Below are 24,179 nucleotides of genomic sequence, written 5' to 3'. Positions count from 1 at the left end.
ACAGGAATATATGGGAATAACGGGAATATATGGGAATAAACGGGAATACTGTATATGGGAATTACAAAATTGAAGGTTGGCCTTTAACGGGGAACTTTGGGGGAGGGGTCGTGTTTTTTAATCGTATTATTTTGCATGGATGTCTGCTTATTACAAAACAAAATATTTACATTTATGTTTGGATATGATACAGTTTGTTTTAATTACCCCCAATTTCCAGTTAATTCCCATAAATTCCCATTATTCCCATAAATTTCCATAATTTCCATGGAAAGTTTCCAATTTGGAATATTTCCAAAATTCCCCTCCTTAACTTCCCATGGAAAGTTTCTGGTAATTTACCGGAAATTTACTGGAAATTTTCTGCCCCTTGGCAACCCTAATCGTGATATTAATTAATCGTAAAGATTCCTAAATACCGTTACTCTCTAGAAAAGATTATGTTGGAACCGTATCAACAGATGTGCGCAAAAATAAAAGGTAAATGCACCGATACTGGTCCATTTACCTAACGTAACATTGAATTGGTAGGAATATAAAGGGATAAGTTCAACATTTTGGCAAATTGGCCCATTGCCATAATCCCTATAGTAGTAACTCTAAAACAACTCTGTCTGGTAACGTTCTGTTATTATCTCATAGCGTGGTGAATGTGCAGGTCACAACTTGTCCACCAGAGCGTTGTGGAGTTGTTGGATTGTGTATTTGATGAGTTTGATGAGGGAAATCAAGAAATCCCATAATGAGCCTCCGTAGCGTAGCTCTGAGCAGCTCACGGCTCTGCTCCGCCGTTCTAAAAATAGCTTGCACCGACAATTAAAGGTAACGAACCTACTGCTATGACTATAGGGATTATGGCAAGGGGCCAATTTGCCAAAATGTTGAACTATCCCTTTAAAAGTTAGCGTATCATTTTTAATTAAAAAAAAAAACAATAAAACAAAACAAAAAACGATTAAAATAAACGTAAACATTTGGTATAGATGACAATTTATGACCTGAATATTTCAAACACTTCCTCTGGGGATTAATAATTGGTCATATGATTAATAGATACTTGAAATATTTTGTGTAAACAATGAGTATAATGTAATTATATTTTGACTGTATTTGATTTCACACATTCATAGTGTTGTGAAATTAATTAATGCAAAATAATCATAATAAATTCAGTCTGCTCGTACCTGGAGGCGAGCTTGTTCTTCTCCTTGCGGGACCGGGCTCGGGCCACGGCCGGCAGGTCGTTGACCGGACCCATGCCGTCGATGGCGGCGTTGAGCTTCTGCAGCTGCTCGCCGATGTTGTGGAGCTTCTGCGGGTTCGGCGTCAGGTCGCTGGCGTCCGTCTTGCGAGCTTTACGTCGGCCTTTCTTACCTAAACGCAGAAAAAAGACGAGGAAAAACTTTAGATGCAGATTTGGTTTGTGCAGCCAAACTCTCTTCTTAAAGTCTTCTTAAAATCTAAATAATGAGTCTGTGAATAAAATGAAGCTGATTTATCTCCACACTGCAAATGACCCTGATCCAAAAATATCAGAAAACACAACGTTAATCATCTTGTTTTGAAAGTTATTTACTCGTTTCCATCTTTGAACTCAGCGTTTATTCTTAAATCGATCATGAATGTGTCTGTTGTGTCTCAATCAGTCAGAAAATCTTAAGACAAGCTACGTTAGATAGAGATAAAATACATTTCTATTCACTGGCTCGACCTGTTTATTAACCAGGAAGTAAAAGAACGCTGATTTAAACAGACATTTAGCTTTTTTCAAAATTTGATCTATGTCATTGCGCTTTATGGCCTTCATTTTTTCATATGCACTTTATTTACTTCACTGTGCGATAGTGACAAGTAGCTGAGAGTACTTAAGTGTCCTGCATTTCCTGGTCTTTGTCAAAATGTTTGTACCTCGCCACCTGTTACATTAAAGGTTGACTATGTAGAATTACAAGAACAACAACAGAAAAAGAATTCCAGCAGTCGATTGCCAGACCGTTGCTAGGTAAAACGGGCCGTTGCTAGGGACTCCGCTCTGATCAGAGGACAGCAGAGGAGGAGAACTAAGCAGGATATTTACCTTATGTTTCATTTTTACCGTCATTAACAGCATAATAAATGACTTGTAGCTTGTTACAGGGAGAGTGGAGGCTCTCTGCTTCCACACCGCTGCTGCTCAGAGCCTCCGCTGTCACTGCTCTCGTCAAGTTGGAAAAAAAAAAAAAAAAGGAGCTCCGTGGCACCGAAAGTCCGCGGAGATAAACGTGTTTATGACAGATAAGACTACACAAATACACCCATCCTAACAAGTATATGATAATCCATTGATCCACCGATTGATTATTAAAAAGGCTTGGTTGGAAACAGACGCATCCGACCGGGAGGAGGCAGGAAAACAGCGGAGAACTGAGCCACATGTCGGCTACAGGCAGGTACGAATGTAAACAGAACGTTGACAGACAGTCAGTTGTCGAGCCCGTCAGAAAAATTAAAAATAATAATTCAGACTAAAAAAAATTTTTTTGTGGAAAAGCAATACTTTCATTCTGTAGCCCTCTAAAGGCCCCATGGATGTATTATTTTTGAAAAAATATAGCTTTTAATAAATATTCTACATATTCAACCTTTAAAGCTACCTAAAGGACATTTTGCGAGTGCTGGCCCTTTAATTAACTTCTCTCTATTCATGTCAAACCTTTGAAACTGATCAGAGCTCAGAAATTATTTCTAGACTAAACGACCTTATTGTAAAATGTTTTGTCTTATAAACAGACGGACAGATCATCAAGACTTTTTCTCTTCAGATTCAGTGTTTTTTTAATTCTTTGTTTTGTTCGCCTGCTGCTTTAAACGTTGTTGTTGTTGTTGTTGTTGTTGCTGTTAAAAGCTCGTTTCTGCTGGTTTTTCCACTGTACCGAACACAGACACTCGCTCATCGTTGTGGAAACGCTGAGAATTTTTTTGTGATTGGGACTTAAAAGCTGAATGTAGGGCAGACGCCTGAGGGTCCCGAGCCGATCTGTGTCACAGCACAGAAAGAGAGAGAGAGAGAGACAGAGAGACAGAGAGAGAGAGAGAGAGAGGAACTGGGGCGACGGTTTTGAGCTGCAGCAGCGTGAACGTCGGTTTAACGCCGGCGAGCGACCGTCAGCCGGAGGAAGATCCTCACTCTGCACTTCTCTGATTGTAAAAAAAACGCAGCTCAAATCACACAGTGTATTGCATACTGTATGTTGTGGGACTGTCCTGAAGTGAAGAGGTTTTGGGAGCGAGTCCGAGATTGTCTACGTTTAATTGTGGAGGATGGTGTTATAATTTGCCCCGAGGTGTGTTTGTTGGGCGCTAAAGTGGACGGTGTAGGATCTGATACAGAGCATGCTTTTCTCTCTGTAAAGAGGATCATATTAATGAATTGGAAGGTACGGAAACCCAATTGTTTTTGTTTGAATAACTGGCTTAAAGAATTTGTCGAATTAATAATGATGGAACGTGCAGCCTCAGTGCTACATGAACTGTATAGAGAGGGTCTAGATGGACCCTGGATACTAAAAAAAATATATTTAAGTGAGAGGAATGCACCCTCTGGATGTCCCGAATTTCAGAATGATAGTCCAATTTTTGGGCTCGTAATGAAAAATAAACACGTTAAGGATCCTTCGTCGGACGGAAATGTCCACCTCCGCCTATGGGATTTTTAATGTATTTTTGAAAAAAAAAATTAACAAACAGGTATCACCATGTAACGTTCCAATTTTATCACTCACATATAGACAAACATTTTTTGTATTACAAGTTTTCTGAAATTTTTTTGTTTAGATATGTAAATGAGGCAATATCTAATGAAATATGCACTTGTTGACTTACATTGCGAAAACTGAAATCTGAACAATGGATAAAGCCCCTTTCTTTCTTTCCCCAAAATTCTTCTTTTATGAATGATATATCAACAATTACCTCTGTGTGTGTGTGTATGTGTACGTAATGTTTTTGTTATATGTTGTAAAATTAAAATGTGAATAATAATTAAAAAAAACAATCAGTGTATTGATTATCTGCCTGGTTCGACGTCTCTGACCCTGATACAGCCGATTCATCATTCAATCGGGGATGATCAGTGTGTGTGTGTGTGTGTGTGTGTGTGTGTGTGTGTGCTGACCCTCTCGGCGGTACAGCGTGCTCGGCAGCGTGCTGGAGCTCCAGGACAGAGACCAGTGGACGTCCCCTCCCAGTTTCTTCTTGCTGGCCGACTCCCGGGCTCGTCTGTACTCCCAGAAGCAGCGGCGCTTCGACGGGCGCTCGCCGGGCTGCTTGGCCGGCTCCGCCTCCACCTCTGTACACACACACACACACACACACACACACACACACAGACAAAGAAACACAAACACACACATGGCATTGAGAACTGATGCAACACCGATGCAAATGCTGCAGATGCTTTTGGGTTTTTTTTTTGCAAAGTCACAGTGACACAGTTAGAAACATTTATAGGACACAAACAGTGAGCTGAAGTGAAACTGCTGATAAACCAGAACAAGGAAAAGAGAGAGAGAAAACTGCTTTAACACAATGATTTAGCAAAGAGGTTAAAAGAGCAAAAGAAAAAATTATTTCGAAAAACATTCCTGCATTCTTTGTCTTAGGTCTTTACCCAAAAGGTTAGGGCTGGGACGATATGCTTTTCTCCCGATTCGATTCTTCTACGATTTTTTGGATGGCGATTCGATTTAAATTGCGATTCTACGATATTGCCGATTCTCTCGATTTTTAGTCTGCATTTTTAACATTTATCAGCACACAAATACTGTAGGAGCCTATACATTAACATACTCCATCATAAAGTGAACTTAAACCCTTTTCAAAACCTGTACTCTCTGTATGTAAAAAAGGCTAACAAATGCACATTGCACAATATTAAAAAAAAAAAAAAAAATCGATTTAAAAATCGTCAAAAAAGATATTGCGATATTTATTTGAATCGATTTTTTCTCCCACCCCTAAAAGGTCATAAATACAACAAAAGTGAACGAATAATAATAGATATGTGTCTTTTACATGCCAAAAGATCCATTGCAATGACCAAGTGTTACGTATTGGGTGAAACAGATGCTGACAACCTTTCCTTTGGAGAGAGTGACATACATACATACGAAAAGGAAGGCAAGATATATTCGAAGAGATATGGAAACCATTTAATGTGTTTGTTATTAATGGTATCGATTTAGCAAATGACAATGAAGAGGAATAAGTAGTCATGTAAACCTTGTAACAGGATTAATGAATTCAAATACCTGCAATTAAGGGACATTGTGTAACTTCTCCTGTTCTCTATTCACGACAATCAAAGTCAAAATTAAAAGTCTGTTTTTCATTAACCAGTAATCCCCCCCCATCAACAAACTGAAGTGTTCCTTTCAGCTCTGAATGAGCCGTTCATATCATTCATATCTACATGGAGCGGGTAAGCTCGGTGCTGTGAGGAGGAATGGAGCGTTACACTGATGCTGCATTCACCTGCAGTCGGGCAGATGTCGGCCGTCGCTAACAAACCAGATGTCATTTTAGTCACAGAAGTCCAGAGAAAGAAAGACGGTAAAACGTGGGTCAGGTAAACAATACCACATCGCCATGACAACATATTGTCACGTGTATTGTTTTGCCTCGTGCTGACGTCTGCCCACGTGAATGCAGCATGAAAAATATGACTGAGTTGCTTGCGATCTACAACCGCAACGCTAGATGGGAGGAATTCCTACACAATGTACCTTTAAGACAACGATTTAAAGTGTGTCCAAGCAAGTTTCCGTCAGTATGCTATCTATGTTTAATATATCATGAAAAGCTACCGATGAAAATTAAAGGGATAGTTCACCCAAAATTCAACTCATTATCACGGAGGACTCTGAAACTTCTCCCAGCCCTTAGTCGGCATGAGGGTGAATAGATAATGAGTGAAATTTGAATTTTGGGTGAACTATCCCTTTAACTCGGACACGCTTTAGTTTTTCGGGGGAAATAAATATTGAAGCAGAAGAAGATGCTGATGCCGACGCTGAATAAATAAAACAACAAACAGCCGTTGGTTTGGACAGAAACTTAAACATGATTAAAGATCCCTTCTCCTCTCCTTCTCTCTTTCATCTGTGAGTTATCTTCATCTTCATCTTCATCTTCCTCCTCCTCAGCAGCTGTTTACAGATGTTACTTTCTGTCTCTCTGATCTTCTCTGTCTGTTTATTCGTTCGCTGACAGAACCGCTGAGTCGTTACAATCTTTGTTTAGCGGCTCTGATCGGCCTCCGTGATAAAAAAAACTAACAAAACAAAAACAAATTCTAATAACATCTGTAGAGCCAGAAATGCATTGTGGGTAATTTTATCTTCCTCAGATTCATCAGTGCAAAGGACGATGTGATCTAAACACCTGAACGTCCCACAACTTAAAGGGATACTACACAATGTACCTTTAAGACAACGATTTAAAGTGTGTCCAAGCAAATTTCCGTCAGTATGCTATCTATGTTTAATATATCACGAAAAGCTACCGATGAAAATTAAAGGGATAGTTCACCCAAAATTCAAATTTCACTCATTATCTACTCCCCCTCATGTGGACTAAGGGCTGGGAGAAGTTTCAGAGTCCTCCGTGGCTTCTCTGAGTTACAGGGGGTCTCGGCGTAGCAGTGCATGTCCATATAACGGTTGCAAATGGATACCAACTGTCTTCGTAACAAAAAGACACACCAAAAAACATCCAAATACCTCCATGCTGCTCGTATGTAATGTCCGTCTTGTATTGAAGCCCCCGAAATGCAAAATTGTCCCGAAAAAAATTAAATAAGTCTATATTTCAAGCTTGTTTTGTAGTGGAAGCTCCTCTTCCCGGTTCGTCAAATTTGGACGAACCGGGAAGAGGAGCTTCGAGAAGCTTCTGCTACAAACAAGCTTAAAATATAGACTTATTTAATTTTTTTCGGAACAATTTCTAATGTCGGGGCTTCAATACAAGATGGACATTACAGACGAGCACTACGGAGGTATTTGGATGTTTTTTGGTGTGTCTTTTTGGACGAAGAAAAGTGAGCCCCGTTCACAACCGTCATATGGACATGCAGTGCTGCACGGAGCCCCGCTGTAACTCAGAGAAGCCACGGAGGACTCTGAAACTTCTCCCAGCCCTTAGTCCACATGAGGGTGAGTAGATAATGAATTTGAATTTTGGGTGAACTATCCCTTTTAAAGAATTTATCTTTAATCTGAACTCCAGATGTTTTGGTTTCAATATCAATACTCTTTCTGATAATCGATCAATAGGTTTGATCAGACAGCGACACGGCGACAGATGTTTAAGAGCAGGAAACGTCCCGACTCTTTAATGTGACACCTTAATCATGACTGACGGGTTTTAATGTTCACGTCGTCGTTTGCTGCTGCTGCGAAACCACAGTGAGGATTAAACTGTAAACACACACACACACAGAGAGACACACACACACACACACACACACACACACACACACACACACTAATATACACACACACACACTTATACACACACACACACGTAACAGCAGATCAGCCTCAGGCGCACAGACCTGAGTAATGACATCATAAATAATACAAGACCAGGAGGAAGAGGAGGAGGAAAATGAAGAGAAAGAAGAAGGAGAGGAGGAGGAGGAGGTGGAGGGAGAGGAAGAAGAGGAAAAGGAGGAGGAGGTGGAGGAAGAAGAGGAAGAGGAGGAGGAGGAGGAAGATGAAGAAGAGGAGGTGGAGGAAGAGGAAGAAGAGGAAGAAGAGGAAGAGGAAGAGGAGGAAGAAGAGAAGGAGGAGGAGGAAGAGAAAGAAGAGGAAGAGGAAGAGGAGGAGGAAAATGAAGAGAAAGAGGAGGAGGAGGTGGAGGAAGAAGAGGAAGAAGAGGAGGAGGAGGAGGAAGAGGAAGAAGAAGAGGAAGAGGACAAGGAGGAGGAGAAAGAGGAAGAAGAGGGAGAGAAAGAAGAGGAGGCGGAAGAAGAGGAAGAGGAGGAGGAGGAAGAGAAAGAAGAGGAAGAGGAGGAGAAAGGAGGAAGAAGAGGAGGAGGAAGAGGACAAGGAGGAGGAGGAGGAGGAGGGGGAGGAGGAGGAAGAGGAAGAGGAGAAAGAAGAGAAGGAGGAGGAAGAGGAGGAAAATGAAGAGAAAGAGGAGGAGGAGGTGGAGGAAGAGGAGAAAGAAGAGGAGGAGGAAGAGAAAGAAGAGGAAGAAGAGCAGGATAAAGAGAAGGAGGAGTAGACGTCTCCTCACAGAGCTGAATCCAAAACATCGGCTGGTTCAGACTCTGAGTTAATAACCATCATGACCTGGACACACACACACACACACACACACACACACACACACACACACACACACACACACACACACACACACACACACACACACACACACACACACACACACACACACACACACACACACACACACACACACACACACACACACACAGCTTATGTAACATCATGTCGTCTGGCCCGGTCTGCAGATAGCGCCATTGTCTGCACCGTGCACAAACAACACACACACAGACACACACAGACACACACACACCAACTTCTACATCCATCACCGTCACCAGGGGCGACTGGTAAGAAAAGCTCGACTGGACACACACACACACACAAACACACACAGACACACACAGAAACACACCACAACAATGGCGTCCTGCGACAGTTAAAGTCTCGACCAAAGACGCCGGCGGAGTCGTGTTTATCCAGCGGGCGAACGATCAGACACCGAGGAGTCTGGGAAAAGATGCTAATCTGTGTGTGTGTGTGTGTGTGTGTGTGTGTGCGTGTGTGTGTGCGTGTGTGTGTGCGTGCGTGTGTGTGTGTGCGTGTGTGTGTGCGTGCGTGTGTGTGTGAGGTCACCGTGTTGACGTTTGACCGGAGGAAACAGTTTGTTCTTCTCTTTGTGAATAAAACAGAATTAAAATAATAAAAACGTCACTCCGGTTTCTTCTCTTCACTTTGTTCTGTGTGATTTGTATTTATGATGTTTTATTTATCACTTCTTCTTCCTTTGTTGTGTAAAATACGAAACACTAGACGACGAGTGAAGCTCATGTTACACGATCACTGAACGGACAATAAGTTGTTCGTATAAACCAGAACTATAAAGTAATTTTTCAGCTGTTTCTGTTGTTTTGTTTTGATCCAAGACTTTTCTTAACGTCTGGAGAAAAAAATCATTAAAGGTACATTCATTGTGTAGGAATTACTCCCATAAAGTCTGTCCGAGCTAATTTTCATCGGTAGCTTTTCATGATATATTAAATATATTAGAACAATACATAATATTATTGAACAGCCCCATCACTGAACGTATGCAATGCATCATGGGTAATTTGTAAAAACTGTCACAACATTACTGTTTGTTACTATTCATCATGCTGACGGAAATTAGCTTGGAAACACTTTAAATCGTTGTGTTAAAGGGACATTGTGTAGGAATTACTCCCATCTAGCGTTGCGGTTGTACATCGCAAGCAACTCAATCATATTTTTTTTTCATGCTGCATTCACGTGAAATTGGGCAGACGGCAGACGGACGACGGCCGCTACACGTAACGGCATAAACAAGCCTCTATGTGAACAAGTGGTCCGTCAGCACGAGGCAAAACAATACACGTGACAATATGTTGTCATGGTGATGTCGTATTGTTTACCTGACCCACGTTTTACCGGCTTTCTCTGGACTTCTGTGACTAAAATGACATCTGGTTTGTTACCGACGACCGTCTGCCCGACTGCAGGTGAATGCAGCATCAGTGTAACGCTCCATTCCTCCTCACTGCGTTACCGCGGTGACTTTTCACAGACGCCACCTCGACCTGAGCCGACTGATGTTACTTCCTGCTTCCGCTTCGGCACTCTATAGGGAGCGGCTAGTAGCCTAGCTAAAGCTAAGCTAACGCTAACCGTATTTAACGAGCAGCAGCTCCGGTGTTGACAGTGGACTGAAAACACATCTCAATCATTTCACACCAACTCACCTGCAGACGAACCCGACAAACCCGCAGCATCACGCCTGCACCGGAAAACGTTACAGTACCGGCTGACCGTTAGTTAGCATTAACATTAGCATTAGCATTAGCATTAGCATGATGCCATTTCTCTACAGAGCTATCACGATCTGGCCCCTGAGCTTCGCCTCATGTGACATAAACTTAGCCTACTAACGCTGTTGGCGCAGAGATCATTTCATGCCGACGTTGCCAACGTAACCAGATGTATATATTTATATATTTTGGACCCGTCAAAATTCATAAAACTTACTATACTACTAAAGATCTGTAAAATTAATACTTTTATTCTGCACCCCTCCAGATGTTCTGTGGATGTACATTCTTTTTGAAAAATTAATTGTTTTGATGAAAAAGTTGTAGCTATAGCACCTTTAAGTTGCAGTGAGTTGACCCCTCAGGGCCACCGTACCTCTGGGCTCCGTATGTAAAGGAGAAAAGTTTGCAAAAACTAAGAAACAAACAGAAATCATCATCTCTATATGATTTTTTCAGATTTATTCATTTATTTCTCTGCCTCATTGATTAGTTATTTATCTGTAAGGATGTAAACACACAATCAAATCCGTACCTTTTGGTCATTAAAGAACCAAAATGGCCGCCGTGACGAGGCAGACACACACACACAGAGTTAAAGACACACTCACCACACTCGCTCTCAGAGGAGCTCGACGCCTCGGCCTCCACCGCCGTCTCCTCCGTCCCCTCCTCTGCTTCCTCCTCCTCTTCCTCCTCCTCCTCCTCCTCCTCTTCGTCCTCCTCTCCTTCTTCTCCCTCCTCCTCCTCCTCCTCTTCCTGCTGCTCCCCCTCCTCCTCTTCTTCCTCCTCCTCCTCTAGGTACAGCTCGGCCTTGACCTGGCTCCTCCTCCTTTTCTCCTCCTCCTCCTCCTCCTCTTCTTCCTCCTCCTCCAGCTGCTGCGCCTCCCCTCCTCCTCCTCCTCCTCCCCCTCCTCCTCCTCGCGCCTCCTCCCCCTCCCCCCCCTGGCTCAGGGAGTAGTTGTGCTCCTCGCTGCAGAGCTCCAGCGCCAAACCCGCCGCCGCCTCCTCCTCCTCCTGCTCCTCCTGCTGCTGCGCCACCTGGTACACCTCCACCCTCGACACCCCCACCTCCTGTCCTGCTCCTCCTGCCACGCATAACTCCCTCTGCGTTGTCGTGGCAACAGATGTGCGCCCATCTTCCCTCCCTACAGCAGCGACGGCGGTCTGGACTTCCTGGATGACGACGGCGGGAAGAGGAGGAGGCGCTGCCACAACGTGTCGGCTCCTCCTCCTCCTCCTCCTCCCCTCCTCCTCTTCCTCTTCCCTCACCTCCTCCCCCTCCTCCCCCTTCTCCTTCTCCTCCTTCTCCTCCTCCTCCTCCTCCCGGCTCCGCCCCCAGCGCCCCATCAGCACCGCCTCCTCGGAGCAGCAGGCCAGCAGCTCGCCGCCGACGCCGAGGCCCAGCTTGGTGTAGCGCGCCATCTCGTCCAGCGCCGACACGTCCCAGCGCTCCGGGTGCAGGTCCTCGCCGAAGCCGCCGTCGTCCACCAGGTCGCTCAGCAGCTCGAAGGGCCGTTTCCGCGGCGATGCCGGGGAGCCCAGCATGAGGAGCACGCTCTGAAAGGGGGACGCAAAATTAAACATGTGTCGAAAATAAATGATTAGTCTTTAATTTAAACATCACATCATGAGTTTTCAATTATACAATGTTTCTAAAGACTAAAACTCTGAGGTCAGGTTGTGTTGAATTCAGCAATATTTAATGATTTTTATTCCTCTGCTTTAGTTTCAGGGTCACACACAGACACTGAAACACACAGAAGCGAGTAAAACATCTTTTAAAAATCATCTCACACTGATCTGAAAGCTACGAGCTAAAAATAAACGCTGCTGAGATACATTACTCCAGATGTTTTTCAGGGATTTTCAAACACTGTGAGCATCAAAATCCATTTTTTTAGCCACATTTTTTTCATGATAAACTTTGAACACTTATTATAACACTTAACGTCCTGTGAAAAATGAACTTGAAATGTGAAAATGACACTAAAAAAAGAGCATTTTCAACAATTAAACTAACCACAGTGAACATCTGGTGATTTATGGCGTTTATGTAACGAATGTTAGAGTTTGTTTATGTCTAATTTTAGTGAAGCAGAAGCTTCTATGGCCTTGTGCTTCATGTACGTTACGATTTATGTGACACATTAAAGGGATAGTTCAATATTTTGGCAAATTGGCCCATTGCCATAATCCCTACCTTTATTTGTCGGTGCAAGCTATTTTTAGAACGGCGGAGCAGAGCCGTGAGCTGCTCAGAGCTACGCTACGGAGGCTCATGGGATTTCTTGGTTTCCCTCATCAAACTCATCAAATACACAATCCAACAACTCCAAAACGCTCTGGTGGACAAGTTGTGACCTGCACATTCACCACGCTATGAGATAATAACACAACGTTACCAGACAGAGTTGTTTTAGAGGGAAATACAGAGACTGTTGATGAAAAACTGTCCCTGAAGTCAACGCGCATCAGCGGTTTTGCATGTATTTCCCTCTAAAACAACTCCGTCTGGTAACGTTCTGTTATTATCTCATAGCGTGGTGAATGTGCAGGTCACAACTTGTCCACCAGAGCGTTTTGGAGTTGTTGGATTGTGTATTTGATGAGTTTGATGAGCGAAACCAAGAAATCCCATCAGCCTCCGTAGCGTAGCTCTGAGCAGCTCACGGCTCTGCTCCGCCGTTCTAAAAACAGCTTGCACCGACAATTAAAGGTAACGAACCTACTGCTATGACTATAGGGATTATATGGCAATGGGCAAATTTGCCAAGATGTTTAACTATCCCTTTAATCTAATTTTTAACAACCATTCAGCTCTAGTCCGGTGAAATCCAAAGACGACATCTCGTTTTACAGAAAAATCATCACTAAAAACCTTTCACACGTTACTGTGACTGTGTTCAAGGGGTCACGTGACTCTCACCTGGTCGTACTCGGTCCTGCCCCCTTGTGGCGACATGGCCAGAGGGTAGGGGCTCAGCAGCCCCCTGTGTCCCCCGTAGGCCTCGCCAAACGCAGGCTCCATCCCGTTCATACCCGGCTGAGACAGAGAGAGGAAGAGACACACACAAACACACACACAGACACAGAGAGTTAGACATAAATCCAGCTGTTCTCATGCAGCTGTTGCGTCTCGACGTTCCTTCTTTACCTGAGGCATGCCCGAGGCAGGGGGGTGTCAGGTCGCAGTCACAGCGTCAGTTCAAGCGAGTTCTGCTGCAGAGAAAAAAACAAAAATCAGGTTCAGATATGAAGATCGGCATGAAACGAGGAGGAGAGCACTGCAAAAACTCAAAATCTTTCCAAGAATATTTGTCTTATTTCTAGTCAAAATGTCTCATTTCTAGTCAAAACTAATCTCATTATACTTAGAATAAGACTCGTCACCTAAAAATGAACTTGTTTTTAGATCATTTTCACTTGTTTCAAACTAATTTTCACTTGAAATAAGTAGGAAAATCTGCCAATGAAAGCAAGATTTTCTGTCTTATTACGAGCACAAAAAACCTGCTTTCACTGGCAGATTTTTCTACTTATTTCAAAATAAAAATTTGTTTGAAACAAGTAAAAATGATCTAAAAACAAGTTCATTTTTAGGTGACGAGTCTTATTTTAAGTATAATTAGATTTGTTTTGACAAGAAATGAGACATTTTGACTAGAAATAAGACAAATATTCTTGGTAAGATATATTTGAGTTTTTGCAGTGAGGAGACAAGAGAGGGAGAGAGGAGCTGCTTACGAAGAAAGAATAAAGAAGAAAAGGCGGTTTCTTACCTAAGGTCGAGAGTCGTGAGGGTCAAGGGGTGGAGCTCTTTTCACATGTCGCAGCCCTGCAGCTCTCAGCCTCCCAGCCTGCAGGAAACAACAACAAGAAGAAAGAAGAGAAAGAAGAGGAAGAAGAGGAAGTGAGACACGAGTTCAGGCGAGGTCAGGGTGTAAATGACACAGCAATAAAAACGGTGACAGTAAACACATCATTACAGCGGAGCAGTCAGAGGTGGAGGTGCGTTCAGTTCACGACGTCGGCACTTAAACATCTCACCGCACCGCCGGTGGTAATTAGCTACTGACATAATTACGTTTTGTTTGTTTACCGTGATGTGAGAGAAAGACGTGTGTTTTTCCTCACATGTCACGTCTGTGAAGAGAAACATTAATAAAGCCACCGGAGCTCTTTTTTCTTTTTCTTTCTTTGTTTGCTGATGATCGCATTTAGTATTTACCGGCCAGGTTTTCTATTAATACATCCATTCATGCAACAACATGAAAACAGCCCTGACAGAAATGTAGGACACATCACTTCCTGAAGAGAAAAGCCTTCCAACGTTGTGTGTTTTTTTCCTTTTTTTTTTTCTCTTTTTACTACACGTTCCTGCAGCGTTTGTAAAAGAAAATCAGTCAGATGTGGGTATTTAACAGCTGGCTCAATGTGTGATGTTGTTGTTTGCCATCACAAAGCTTCATCTATTCTAAAAGATACTCATTTGTTTAAAAAACTGCTCAACCAGCCGCCGAGGAGGAAATGAAAAAACAGAGCGAAGACGGAGCTGCAGAGGAGGAGGAGGAGGAGAAGAGTTTAGACAGGAGATAAAAACAGATTAGAGCTCAAAGTTAAATATTTCTCAGAGCTTCGGCTGAAACTCATCATGAGGAGAATAAAAAACATTTGTCTCGTTTAGTAAAGCAGCAGGGGGAAGTTTATTTCCAGAAGGTTAAACATTAGCTTCCTTACATCTAACGCAGCAAGTTAGATCCACTGAGCTGTTCAGTTTTTAAAGGTCCAGTGTGTAATAACTGGCAAGGTTAATTGGCAAAATCTGAATATACTACTATAAGTGTATAATCACTATTAAATTACATTTTGGTTGTTTTTTGTAGCCTTATAATTACATTTTTATATATATAGTATATAGCAAGGGTCTTGCTTTAGAAAGTGCCGCCATCTTGCATCACCATGTTTGTACGGCAGCCCAAACGGAAAATCCAGCCAACCAGAGAGCACGTTTCAAGAGTTTCACAGCAGACATATCGTGAAATGGTTTAGCTCTTCACCTCAAGTTTTTTTTGTCCTCGGAGGCCACCGTCACTTTGCTGACGGGAGGGGTGAGCGCGAGCTAGCGAGTGAGCGCTGCAATCTAGAATCTAGAATCTGAACACTCAAAATCCAGTTTTTTAGCCACAAAAAACACACACTGGACCTTTAAGGCTCATTAATCTATTCATTGTTGTCAATAAAACCCATAAAAACTGTAAAATACAGTTGATTCTTACAAAGCACCAACTACCACAGCTATAAAAAGAAGCTAACACTAAAAAAAACACCAGCAGTTGCAGTTCCTCAAATGGCCACTAGAGTGAGTCCACGTAGACTCCCGCGAAATAAACATGTTTACATCCTGTGTTGGTCTTTTTTCATATAGTCTCGCTCATTAGACCTTTCTCAAGAAAACAAAGGTCTGGCTGGACCGACTCTGATTCTGAAATTGGAGGGAAAAAAAACCCCGGCTGTTTGGATTTCTTTCAACTAATCACAATCCATGTGGGCGGTGGAGGGGTTAGCCTCGCTAGCTCACTGAAGATGATGGGCCAAGCTTGAGAGATAAAACTTTAGCCGTAGCCAGTCAGTAAACAAGCCAGAACGTCCTTCTTGGATAGCAAATGGCGTAAACAAACTCTTTGAATATCTTTACAGTCATATCGAAATATCTGTAGTTCCTGTTGTTGTTTCTGTGAAAGCTGCAACAGGAAGGCAGGACTTCCGCCAGGTGGCTCGTTCCGGCGAATGAGAGGCTAATCGCAGCAGCGAACTTCCTCCAGCTCAGACTACTTTTCATATAACCCTGTTAACATTATTATATCAAAGCTTTAAAGTGGCTGCTTTGAGTTGACAGATGTTGCCCCGCCCATTTTTGGATTAGCCAGAATGTGGGCGGAGTCAGGCGCTGCCAAGATGGCAACAGTTATGGCTGACTACATCCATCTTTTCTTTAAACCTAGCAGCCATAATTTTAAAGCAGGTGACTAGTTCTGTAATTTCCCAGCTTGGGATCAATAAAGTATCTATCTATCTATCTATCTAGTTGTTGTTTTCTTTATTATTTGAACCATGAATGAGCTGTGAAAAAAATAATTAAAATCAAAGTAGGTCTCAGATCAAATTACTACTAATGGTTTTTGTGTCCACCCAGCTGCCACCACAATAAAAACCAGTGACCTGATTTAGTGCGATGTCTGATCTTCTGTGAACAGTCGGTGGTTCGCTGCTTTTGAAAACAGGAAACGGTGACATCACTCTCAACAGCTCAGTGATATTCTGTGTAACATTTGGTCACTGTGGTTTTTTTAGGCGTAGTACGTAACTCAAAGCGAAAGTAAACCGAGGATTTGTTTAGGAATATTTTCAGTCATGGGTTAAAACACATTCGATCGCTCCAGTGAGCACTACTTCTTCTAGCAGCAGCCGGGTGGTATGTGTGTGTCTGTGTCTCTCTGTGTGTGTGTGTGTTTGAGAGAGTCAAAGTGAAACTACAATATGAGTGTGTGTGCAAGAATGTGACTCACTGATGTGGTTTTAATTGTTTCTGAACGACGGAGCTGTGTCACACTTCAGCTGCTCTCACAACTCTTTGTTTTGGATTTGTTGACAACAAGGAACGAAACAGAACATGGCCGACCTTTTCCTTTTAACCTAGCTACTGTAACTCGTCCTCTTTTCTAGCATAACATAACATAACATAACTGCTCCTTTTTCTTTTTTTGTGTGACTCCGCCCACTACGGTTAAACCCGACCAATGGCAGCGACTGCGGAGAAGAAGCTAAAAAAAATAAAAATAAAAATCTAATTTTGCGTTTAAAGAGGAAGACGAAGACGACGTAGAAGGAGAAGAGGAGGAGAGGAGGAGGAGAGGAGGCCACAGTGCAAACTGCTGATCAGACCGAGGCATGATGAAACACCGAGCAACACCAACACACACACACACACACACACACACACATAACACAGACACACACAGACTGCGGGAACAATGCAGACCTACTGTTTTAGTACCTGTGGAAAAAAGCAGGAGGACCCAGCTCACACTGACCCTGTCACAAAGCGCTCTCTGTGGACTGACCTCGGCCACACGAGAACCAGGAAATGAGGATTTGCTGAGCGGTTATGACACTGCCTTGGCACGCCACATGGAAAACTGGTATTTGGCAACCGGCAGCGAGGCAGCTACCGACATCTAACTGTGTATACAAACACTTATCAGCCACATACAGCGTCTTTTCTTTTCTTTTTCTTTTTTCTTCTTTTTAAAAGGCTAGATAACGAACTCGCACAAAGAAAAGGATTCAACTTCTTTATCGTGAGTTTACACAGGAGGTTAAAAAAAAAACCTGCTCAGGTGTCACTTCTCTAGTTTTAAACACGTGAAACCACAGCGACTTCCATTGTATCACTGTTTTATATTAAAAAAAGAGAAGGGGAAGGGGAAAAAAACACTATTTACACAGTGAAACCAGTGGATTCCTGTTTGTATTTGTCCCTATAGGAGAAGTACAGGTGAGATTATAGCAACCGTGGCTGCAGCCATTTATATCGTGTGTTGGTTCAACATAAGGCTGCCGTCCAAAGGTCTCTGTGCTCATAAACACACACACACACACACACACACACAGACACACACACACACACTGAGAGAGAGTAAGGGTTCACTATAAGGCGACGGCGAAGGAAAACAAAAAGGAAATTGCTTCATCTCAAACCGTCCGAGGGTCAATAACAGACAATAACCAGCGGCTTTACGTTGAGCTGCAACACAACAACACAGCAACACAACACAATAACACACAGAAACAACCGCTGCTGCTGCTGCTGCTTATGTAACTACTCCACCAAATACATAAGTGGCAAAGCAAACATGTACACTAACACTCACAGTGTGCTGAGATTACGGTTCATGTAGCGGCAGCCGCCTGTGCATTTACACACACACATTTACACACACACACACACACACACACACACACACACACACACACACACACACACACACACACACACACACACACACACACATCTTCTCAGACGTGCAACAGTTCACGATTTGCAGCCGTGTGTCGGTCGCTGCTGACGACTGAGTGATGATACTAAACACTAAACACAGAGGATGCAAAGTGAATTATGACCTCTGTGTGCGTTATGTAACTCTATACTATAATATTCAAATGACCTCCGACTACACACACACACACACAGACACACACACACACACACACTGAGCTGTAAATCTGAACTCCCTCAGGTGCTATTGACGTCTGCAAAACAAAAGTGCTCATGTTTACCGTCACATGAGACAAGGAGAAGCTCACAGCTGAGACACTGAGGTGAGGACATGTGAAGTTTTATTTATTATTATTATTATTATTATTTATTATTATAGTAAATGTATTTATATTTTTTATCTTTTATTTTAAATCCATCAATAAATCAGTCGATCAACTGATTGGCTCTGGTCTCAGTATAGTAACATGACTCTAAAGTGAATGAATCACTGTGCTGTCTCAGCCCACACACTTTTTTTTATTTTTTTTTTTACTATAGCCATTGAAATATACAGTACATTTCAAAATAAAAGCACAACAGGGTCGCTATAGTAGTAGGCTATGTACATTTACGGCCTATAACGCGTATGTGTAGTGACCAGATAGTTACTGCATATGTGGTATAGGCATTGAGTATTCTGTCATGTATCTTCCTATAGTAACCAGATAGTTATAGTGATTTGTTTAATGAATCCTGTTCCTTAATACTACGTATTGCTGATGCCCTATGATGGCAGCACTAAGAACTGATTATATTATGAGCACTAACTACCTTGTGCCACCGCAAACGCGTGTTATGGCCTTACAAATGTATATTTATTAATGTGAATTGAATGTGTCTTTGGTATGTTGGTGCAATCGCAAATGTGTGTATTGTCTTACAAATGTATATTTATTAATATGTCTTTGATATTTTACCTCATTGTTGCTTTTTTTTAAGGTTGCCTTTAATCATCAGGCAGAAGGACTGGCGATGAAAACTAGCTTTTTTAGCTAACTCGGGTGCATTTACTGTACATTTGTTTTTTACAATGTTTTATTAATGTTCATTGTCCCTTGTCAAATAAATTAAACTGAAACTGAAACTGAAACTCGCATTTCTACTAATCCAAACAAACATGTGGCCCCACAACGGATCTGTCGGATTTGTCCATATAATGGTTGTGAATGGATACCACTTTTCTTCGTCCAAAAAGACACACCAAAAAACATCCAAATACCTCCATAGTGCTCGTCTGTAATGTCCCTCTTGTATTGAAGCCCCGACATGAGAAATTGTTCCGCCGGTCTAGGAAGAGCAGTGAACCGAGACACTGGGAGCTTCCGCTACAAACAAGCTTAAAATATAGACTTATTTAATTTTTTTCGGAACAATTTCTCATGTCGGGGCTTCAATACAAGAGGGACATTACAGACGAGCACTATGGAGGTATTTGGATGTTTTTTGGTGTGTCTTTTTGGACGAAGAAAAGTGGTATCCATTCACAACCATTATGGAAACACTGCTGTGCGGACGAGGTGAGTAGATAATGAGTGAAATTTGAATTTTGGGGTGAACTATCCCTTTAAATCCATCAATAAATCAGTCGATCAACTGATTGGCTCTGTTCTCAGTATAGTAACATGACTCTATAAGTGAATGAATCACTGTGGTGTGTCTCAGGCCCACGTGCTGTCTCTATCCCACACACTTTTTACTATAGCCATTGAAATATACAGTGAATTTCAAAATAAAAGCACAACAGAACTGGGTCGCTATAGTAGTAGTAGGCTATGTACAAGATGATTTACAGCCTATAACGCGCATTTCTACTCATCCACACAAACATGTGGATCTGAATGAAGCATGATGATGATGATGATGATGATGATGATGATGATGAGGCAAATGTGGAGCAGCACGAGCAGCCCTGACCAGACAATGAACCTGGAGCAGCTGGAGGCCTCTTGTCTTCAGACGAAAAGAACAGAGAGGACGGCTCGGTTACGGACGGATGGATGGATGGATGGATGGATGGATGGATGGATGGATGGAGGTTACGCACGGATACACGAGGAGGGGAAAAAGTAAATTAAGGAAAGAGTAAAGGATGAGGAAGGAAGAGATAGATAGAGGAGGAAGAGAGGAGGAAGAGGGGATGATGGCAGAAACTGAGGCCGAAAACAGCGAGGGGGAGAGAGGGAGGGAGAGACGGCGTCTGATCTGAGAGGCTCATTTACCAAATTAAAGCTCCAAAAATATATTAGAATAAAATCTATCTGGTCGGCTGAAGAAATCTCCGGGAATAAAATACTAATAATAATAATAATAATAATATAGCCTAATAATATTAAAATAAAATAAAATTTAAATAAAACAGACGACCTCCCCAACCCGCTGTCTCTCCTCCTCCTCCTCCTCCTCCTCCTCCTCCTCCTCCTCCTCCTCCTCGTGTCCTTGGAGCTCCGCTTCCCGTTACCGATGGAGACTAGAGTCATGAGAGTGGCCCCGTCCGCCGCCCCTCGTGCATCCGGTGCGCGTGTACAAGCTCCACCACTACACAACAACTACACAACAACAACTACTACTACTACACAATAACAACTGTCCGTCCGCCACCGACCAAACCAAACCAGAACTAATGGAGCATGGCGGCGGCGGCGGCGGCGCACAGCTGGATACAGCGGTGGAGCCAGGGCAGGAGGAAGAGGAGGAGGAGGAGGAGGAGGAGGAAGGTGCCATGGTGGCAGCAGTGTGTGTGTGTGTGTGTGTGTGTGTGTGTGTGTGTGTGTGTGTGTGTGTGTGTGTGTCCCGCATGGCTCTATACCTCCACACACACCACAACCTATAGATAGATATTAATACTCACATCTTATTCCCTTTATAATAAACCATAATAACCGTCTTTCCTACCAGAAGAGAAGCAGCAGCCCTGCACGCGCCGCCGCGGAGTCTCCAGCAGCACGAGACAACAGGATCCTCTGCTCTCTCTCTCTCTCTCTCCGCGCGCAGACAACAATAAAAAAAAAAAAAGGGGGCGCAGCTGGCAGTGCCACCGGATGTCCAATATTAATTGTTAATACGGCCGATTTGTGAGCATGTGGATCGGCTGCAGCGTTTCACGGCTCCAGCTGCGTAAAACTCTCAGGTTATAGCCTATATAGAAATATTTTTTATTATTATTTTTATTCTTTCTCCTCCTCAGACTTCTTTTTATTCTGTTTAATATTAAAGTTCAAGGAGAAAAGGGATAAATAAAAAAAATATAAACCACCGACTGAGTAAAGGAGCTACTAGACGTGAGTTTGGCTGCTGTTTGTCCAACTGCAGGTGCTGCTACATGTGTGTGTCCGTCCAAGTTGTCCTCTCCGGTGTGAGACCGAGGAGGAGGAGGAGGAGGAGGAAGGTTTACGACCACAAAACAAAACTACACTGTACAAATAAAAACTGTGCGTAAAAATAAACCAAACCGACCTGTCACAACCGCGTGGACACGTGAAGGAAACTGTGTTATTATAAACACATAAACACGTCGCAGAGGCTTATTTCCTCTTTAGAATAAAAACTAAACAAAACAAAGAAACATCTCATAGCCTATTCCGGATTAATCTCTGGATAAATCCGGGTCTAGCTCCGTGCCATGCCGTGCCGTGCTAGGCTATAGTACTGTATGTAAATCCAGGTGAAAGTATAGCAGCCTTTTATTTTCTTGTATAGAATCACAGCAGCAGAGCGATTCAAAACCTCCACGACATGTTCACGGATCAGTCCGCAACTTCTTCAACTTGAAGCCGCCGAACTGCGCTTTTATTATTTTATTCACACGGAGCAGAAGGAGCAGGAGCAGGAGGAGCAGGAGGAGGAGGAGGTGGGTTTGTTTTTGTTACCTCTATATCCGCGCGTCCACCACGGATGATGATGATGTCTGCCCCCTCGGAGTTAAGGCTCCTCCGGACCGGGGCTAAAATGTCGGCCTCTCACTCTGTCTGTCTCCCTCCGGATAATTTTATTATTACGCACCACCACCACCACCACCACCACCACCACCATGCACAGAGAGGAGGAGCAGGAGGAACAGGAGGAGGAGGAGGAGGAGAGGAGCAGCAGCAGCGCGCACGGAGCTCCAGAACAGCTAAAAATCCAGTGTAATTTTTTTTTTGCTCCAGACAACATGCAGGAAGTTGCAGCTACTGACAGGAGGAGCTGCTGCTGCTGCTGCTGCTGCTGCTGCTGCTGCTGCTGCTGCTGCTCTATGGCGGACAACCGGGACAGAGAAGATGGTTGTAGGACTGTTGGACACCCCCGCTCCTCCTCCTCCTCCTCCTCCTCCTCCTCCTCCACCTCCTCCTCCTCCTCCATTGGTGCACAAGGAGCCACCGTTTTGGAGATGAGAGGGTGGGAAGAATAAAATAAAAGCAAAGCAAAGCACCCCCCTCTTCTCTTCCCTTCCCCTTCTCTTCCTCTGAATCCAATTCCTTTATTAATAAAGTTTAACCGGCTTGAACACCCCCCCTCCACATCCCCTTCTCCCCCCTTCCTCTCCCTCCCTCCTTTCCTCCCCCCTCCCCTCCCCTCCCCTCCCCTCTCCGTGTTAGACGCGCTGCACGGGGCTTCCGAACCAAACACCGAGACTTTCTCCGGCGGCTCCCCGGGGTTCGGAGCACTTTGAGCGGCCTGAGTGCGGAGGAAGGAGTCGGTCGGTTCTCGGTTCTCCTTCCTTGCTCCTCTTTGTTGTTGTTGTGTGTTTGTTTGTTGTTTGTTGTTGTTATTGTTGTTGTTAAGTACGCGGTGGTGAGGTGCGGCTGCATGTATACGTGTGTGTGTGTGTATGTGTGTGTGAAGGTGGAGGACTGACCTGGTTCAACTGGGAGGTGAAGTGAAGTGTGTCAGCTGTAACAACAGTCGCTGCTCTCATCGGCCGACTGACTCTAGAAGGGGGGAACACAAGTTCACGAATAATCCCGTGGAGCGAGAGTCAATACCCGCGAGATTAGCGCGGAGAAGGTCCGCTCCACAGGTTTCAAAATAAAAGTAGGTAGCCTAGGACTTTTTTAAGTATGAAAAAATATAAAGGTTATGTGTGTTTTTTTGTTTTGTTTTGCTTTGTCTAACTGTTTCCTTTTTTTTTTTCTTACATAAACAAAATCCACTGTACTACAATGCAAGTTTCCAAAATGGCAACTTGCTGCTGAATATTTGACCCTTTTTTTTTTTTTTTTTTTCGTATACACAGTCCCTTTATGCCACTATTGGTCCAGGGTCCACCTTCATCCTGAGATAGTAAGTCAGTCTTTCTTTATGTGTGTGTGTGTTTCTTTAATACAAATCATAAAATAATTCATAAATTAAAGCATTACAGACCCCAAATAAAAAAAAAAAATCACATAAATATAAAATAACCCACATTGGGTATTAAAGGGACAACGAGGAGTTTGTATTTTGTTAGGCTATAAAAAAGTCTCATATTAATGTCGCTGAATCTACGTTACCCACACTTGTTAATGGGCCCATTTTCGATAAATATATTGTTTTGTCTCTGTCGTTATTTTGTTATTATTATTAGTGGGGGAAATGCTGGGCGAATTCGTCTTCGAACCTCTGATTTCATTCTTGATTAATGAAAACATTCTTGGCAAGGCGTCCGTCTTGCGCCGGCCCATGAATTTCACAGTGTGCGGTGACCCTTCGCTTTCCAAAACTCCTCGTTGTCCCTTAAAATTATCAAATAAAACAAAACTAGACGAATAAAACAAACAAATAAAACCATAAAATCACACACAATGAGGTCAAGTTTTAGGCAGACTGATATTATAAATGTTATTTAGGTCCAATGGGCTTTATGCACAGCTCTACTACTTCCTGAATGGGCTCTCTATGCACAGCTCCACTACTTCCTGAATTTAAGGCAGCTCCTTTATTTCCTGTCTTACATTATTGGACCGACTGATTAACCCAGGTGTGTTTGACCTGCCAACAATGGTCAGACACACCTGGATTAATCAGTCT

The 24,179-nt window shown here is 43.1% G+C and overlaps 1 protein-coding gene across 4 annotated transcripts in view; it reads right to left on the bottom strand.

Annotated features, from left to right (window-relative positions):
• Positions 1 to 23,101, bottom strand: part of LOC146992370 (uncharacterized) — a 38,023-nt gene extending 14,922 nt beyond the window's left edge. The window contains exons 1-7 of one of the 4 annotated variants that reach the window (XM_085785800.1): positions 23,029 to 23,101; positions 13,876 to 13,953; positions 13,251 to 13,315; positions 13,023 to 13,139; positions 10,705 to 11,653; positions 4,154 to 4,327; positions 1,185 to 1,374 (exon numbers count right to left, since the gene is read on the bottom strand). In XM_085785800.1, the coding sequence (XP_085641926.1) occupies positions 1,185 to 1,374; positions 4,154 to 4,327; positions 10,705 to 11,653; positions 13,023 to 13,139; positions 13,251 to 13,259 (1,439 nt within the window). In that variant the 5' untranslated portion in view covers positions 13,260 to 13,315; positions 13,876 to 13,953; positions 23,029 to 23,101. Of the gene's footprint in view, positions 1 to 1,184; positions 1,375 to 4,153; positions 4,328 to 10,704; positions 11,654 to 13,022; positions 13,140 to 13,250; positions 13,316 to 13,875; positions 13,954 to 22,060; positions 22,165 to 23,028 lie in introns of those variants that run through there. The other 3 variants (XM_085785814.1, XM_085785792.1, XM_085785808.1) reach the window with 3 other exon arrangements.
• Between the last annotated feature and the right edge of the window lie 1,078 nt (positions 23,102 to 24,179).

This window comes from Trachurus japonicus, chromosome 1, assembly GCF_045865225.1.
Source record: "Trachurus japonicus isolate A0001 chromosome 1, Traja_1.0".
Taxonomy (NCBI): Eukaryota; Metazoa; Chordata; class Actinopteri; order Carangiformes; family Carangidae; genus Trachurus; species Trachurus japonicus.
Note: the sequence above shows the minus strand (reverse complement) of the source record. Positions and strands in the feature narration are given on the sequence as shown.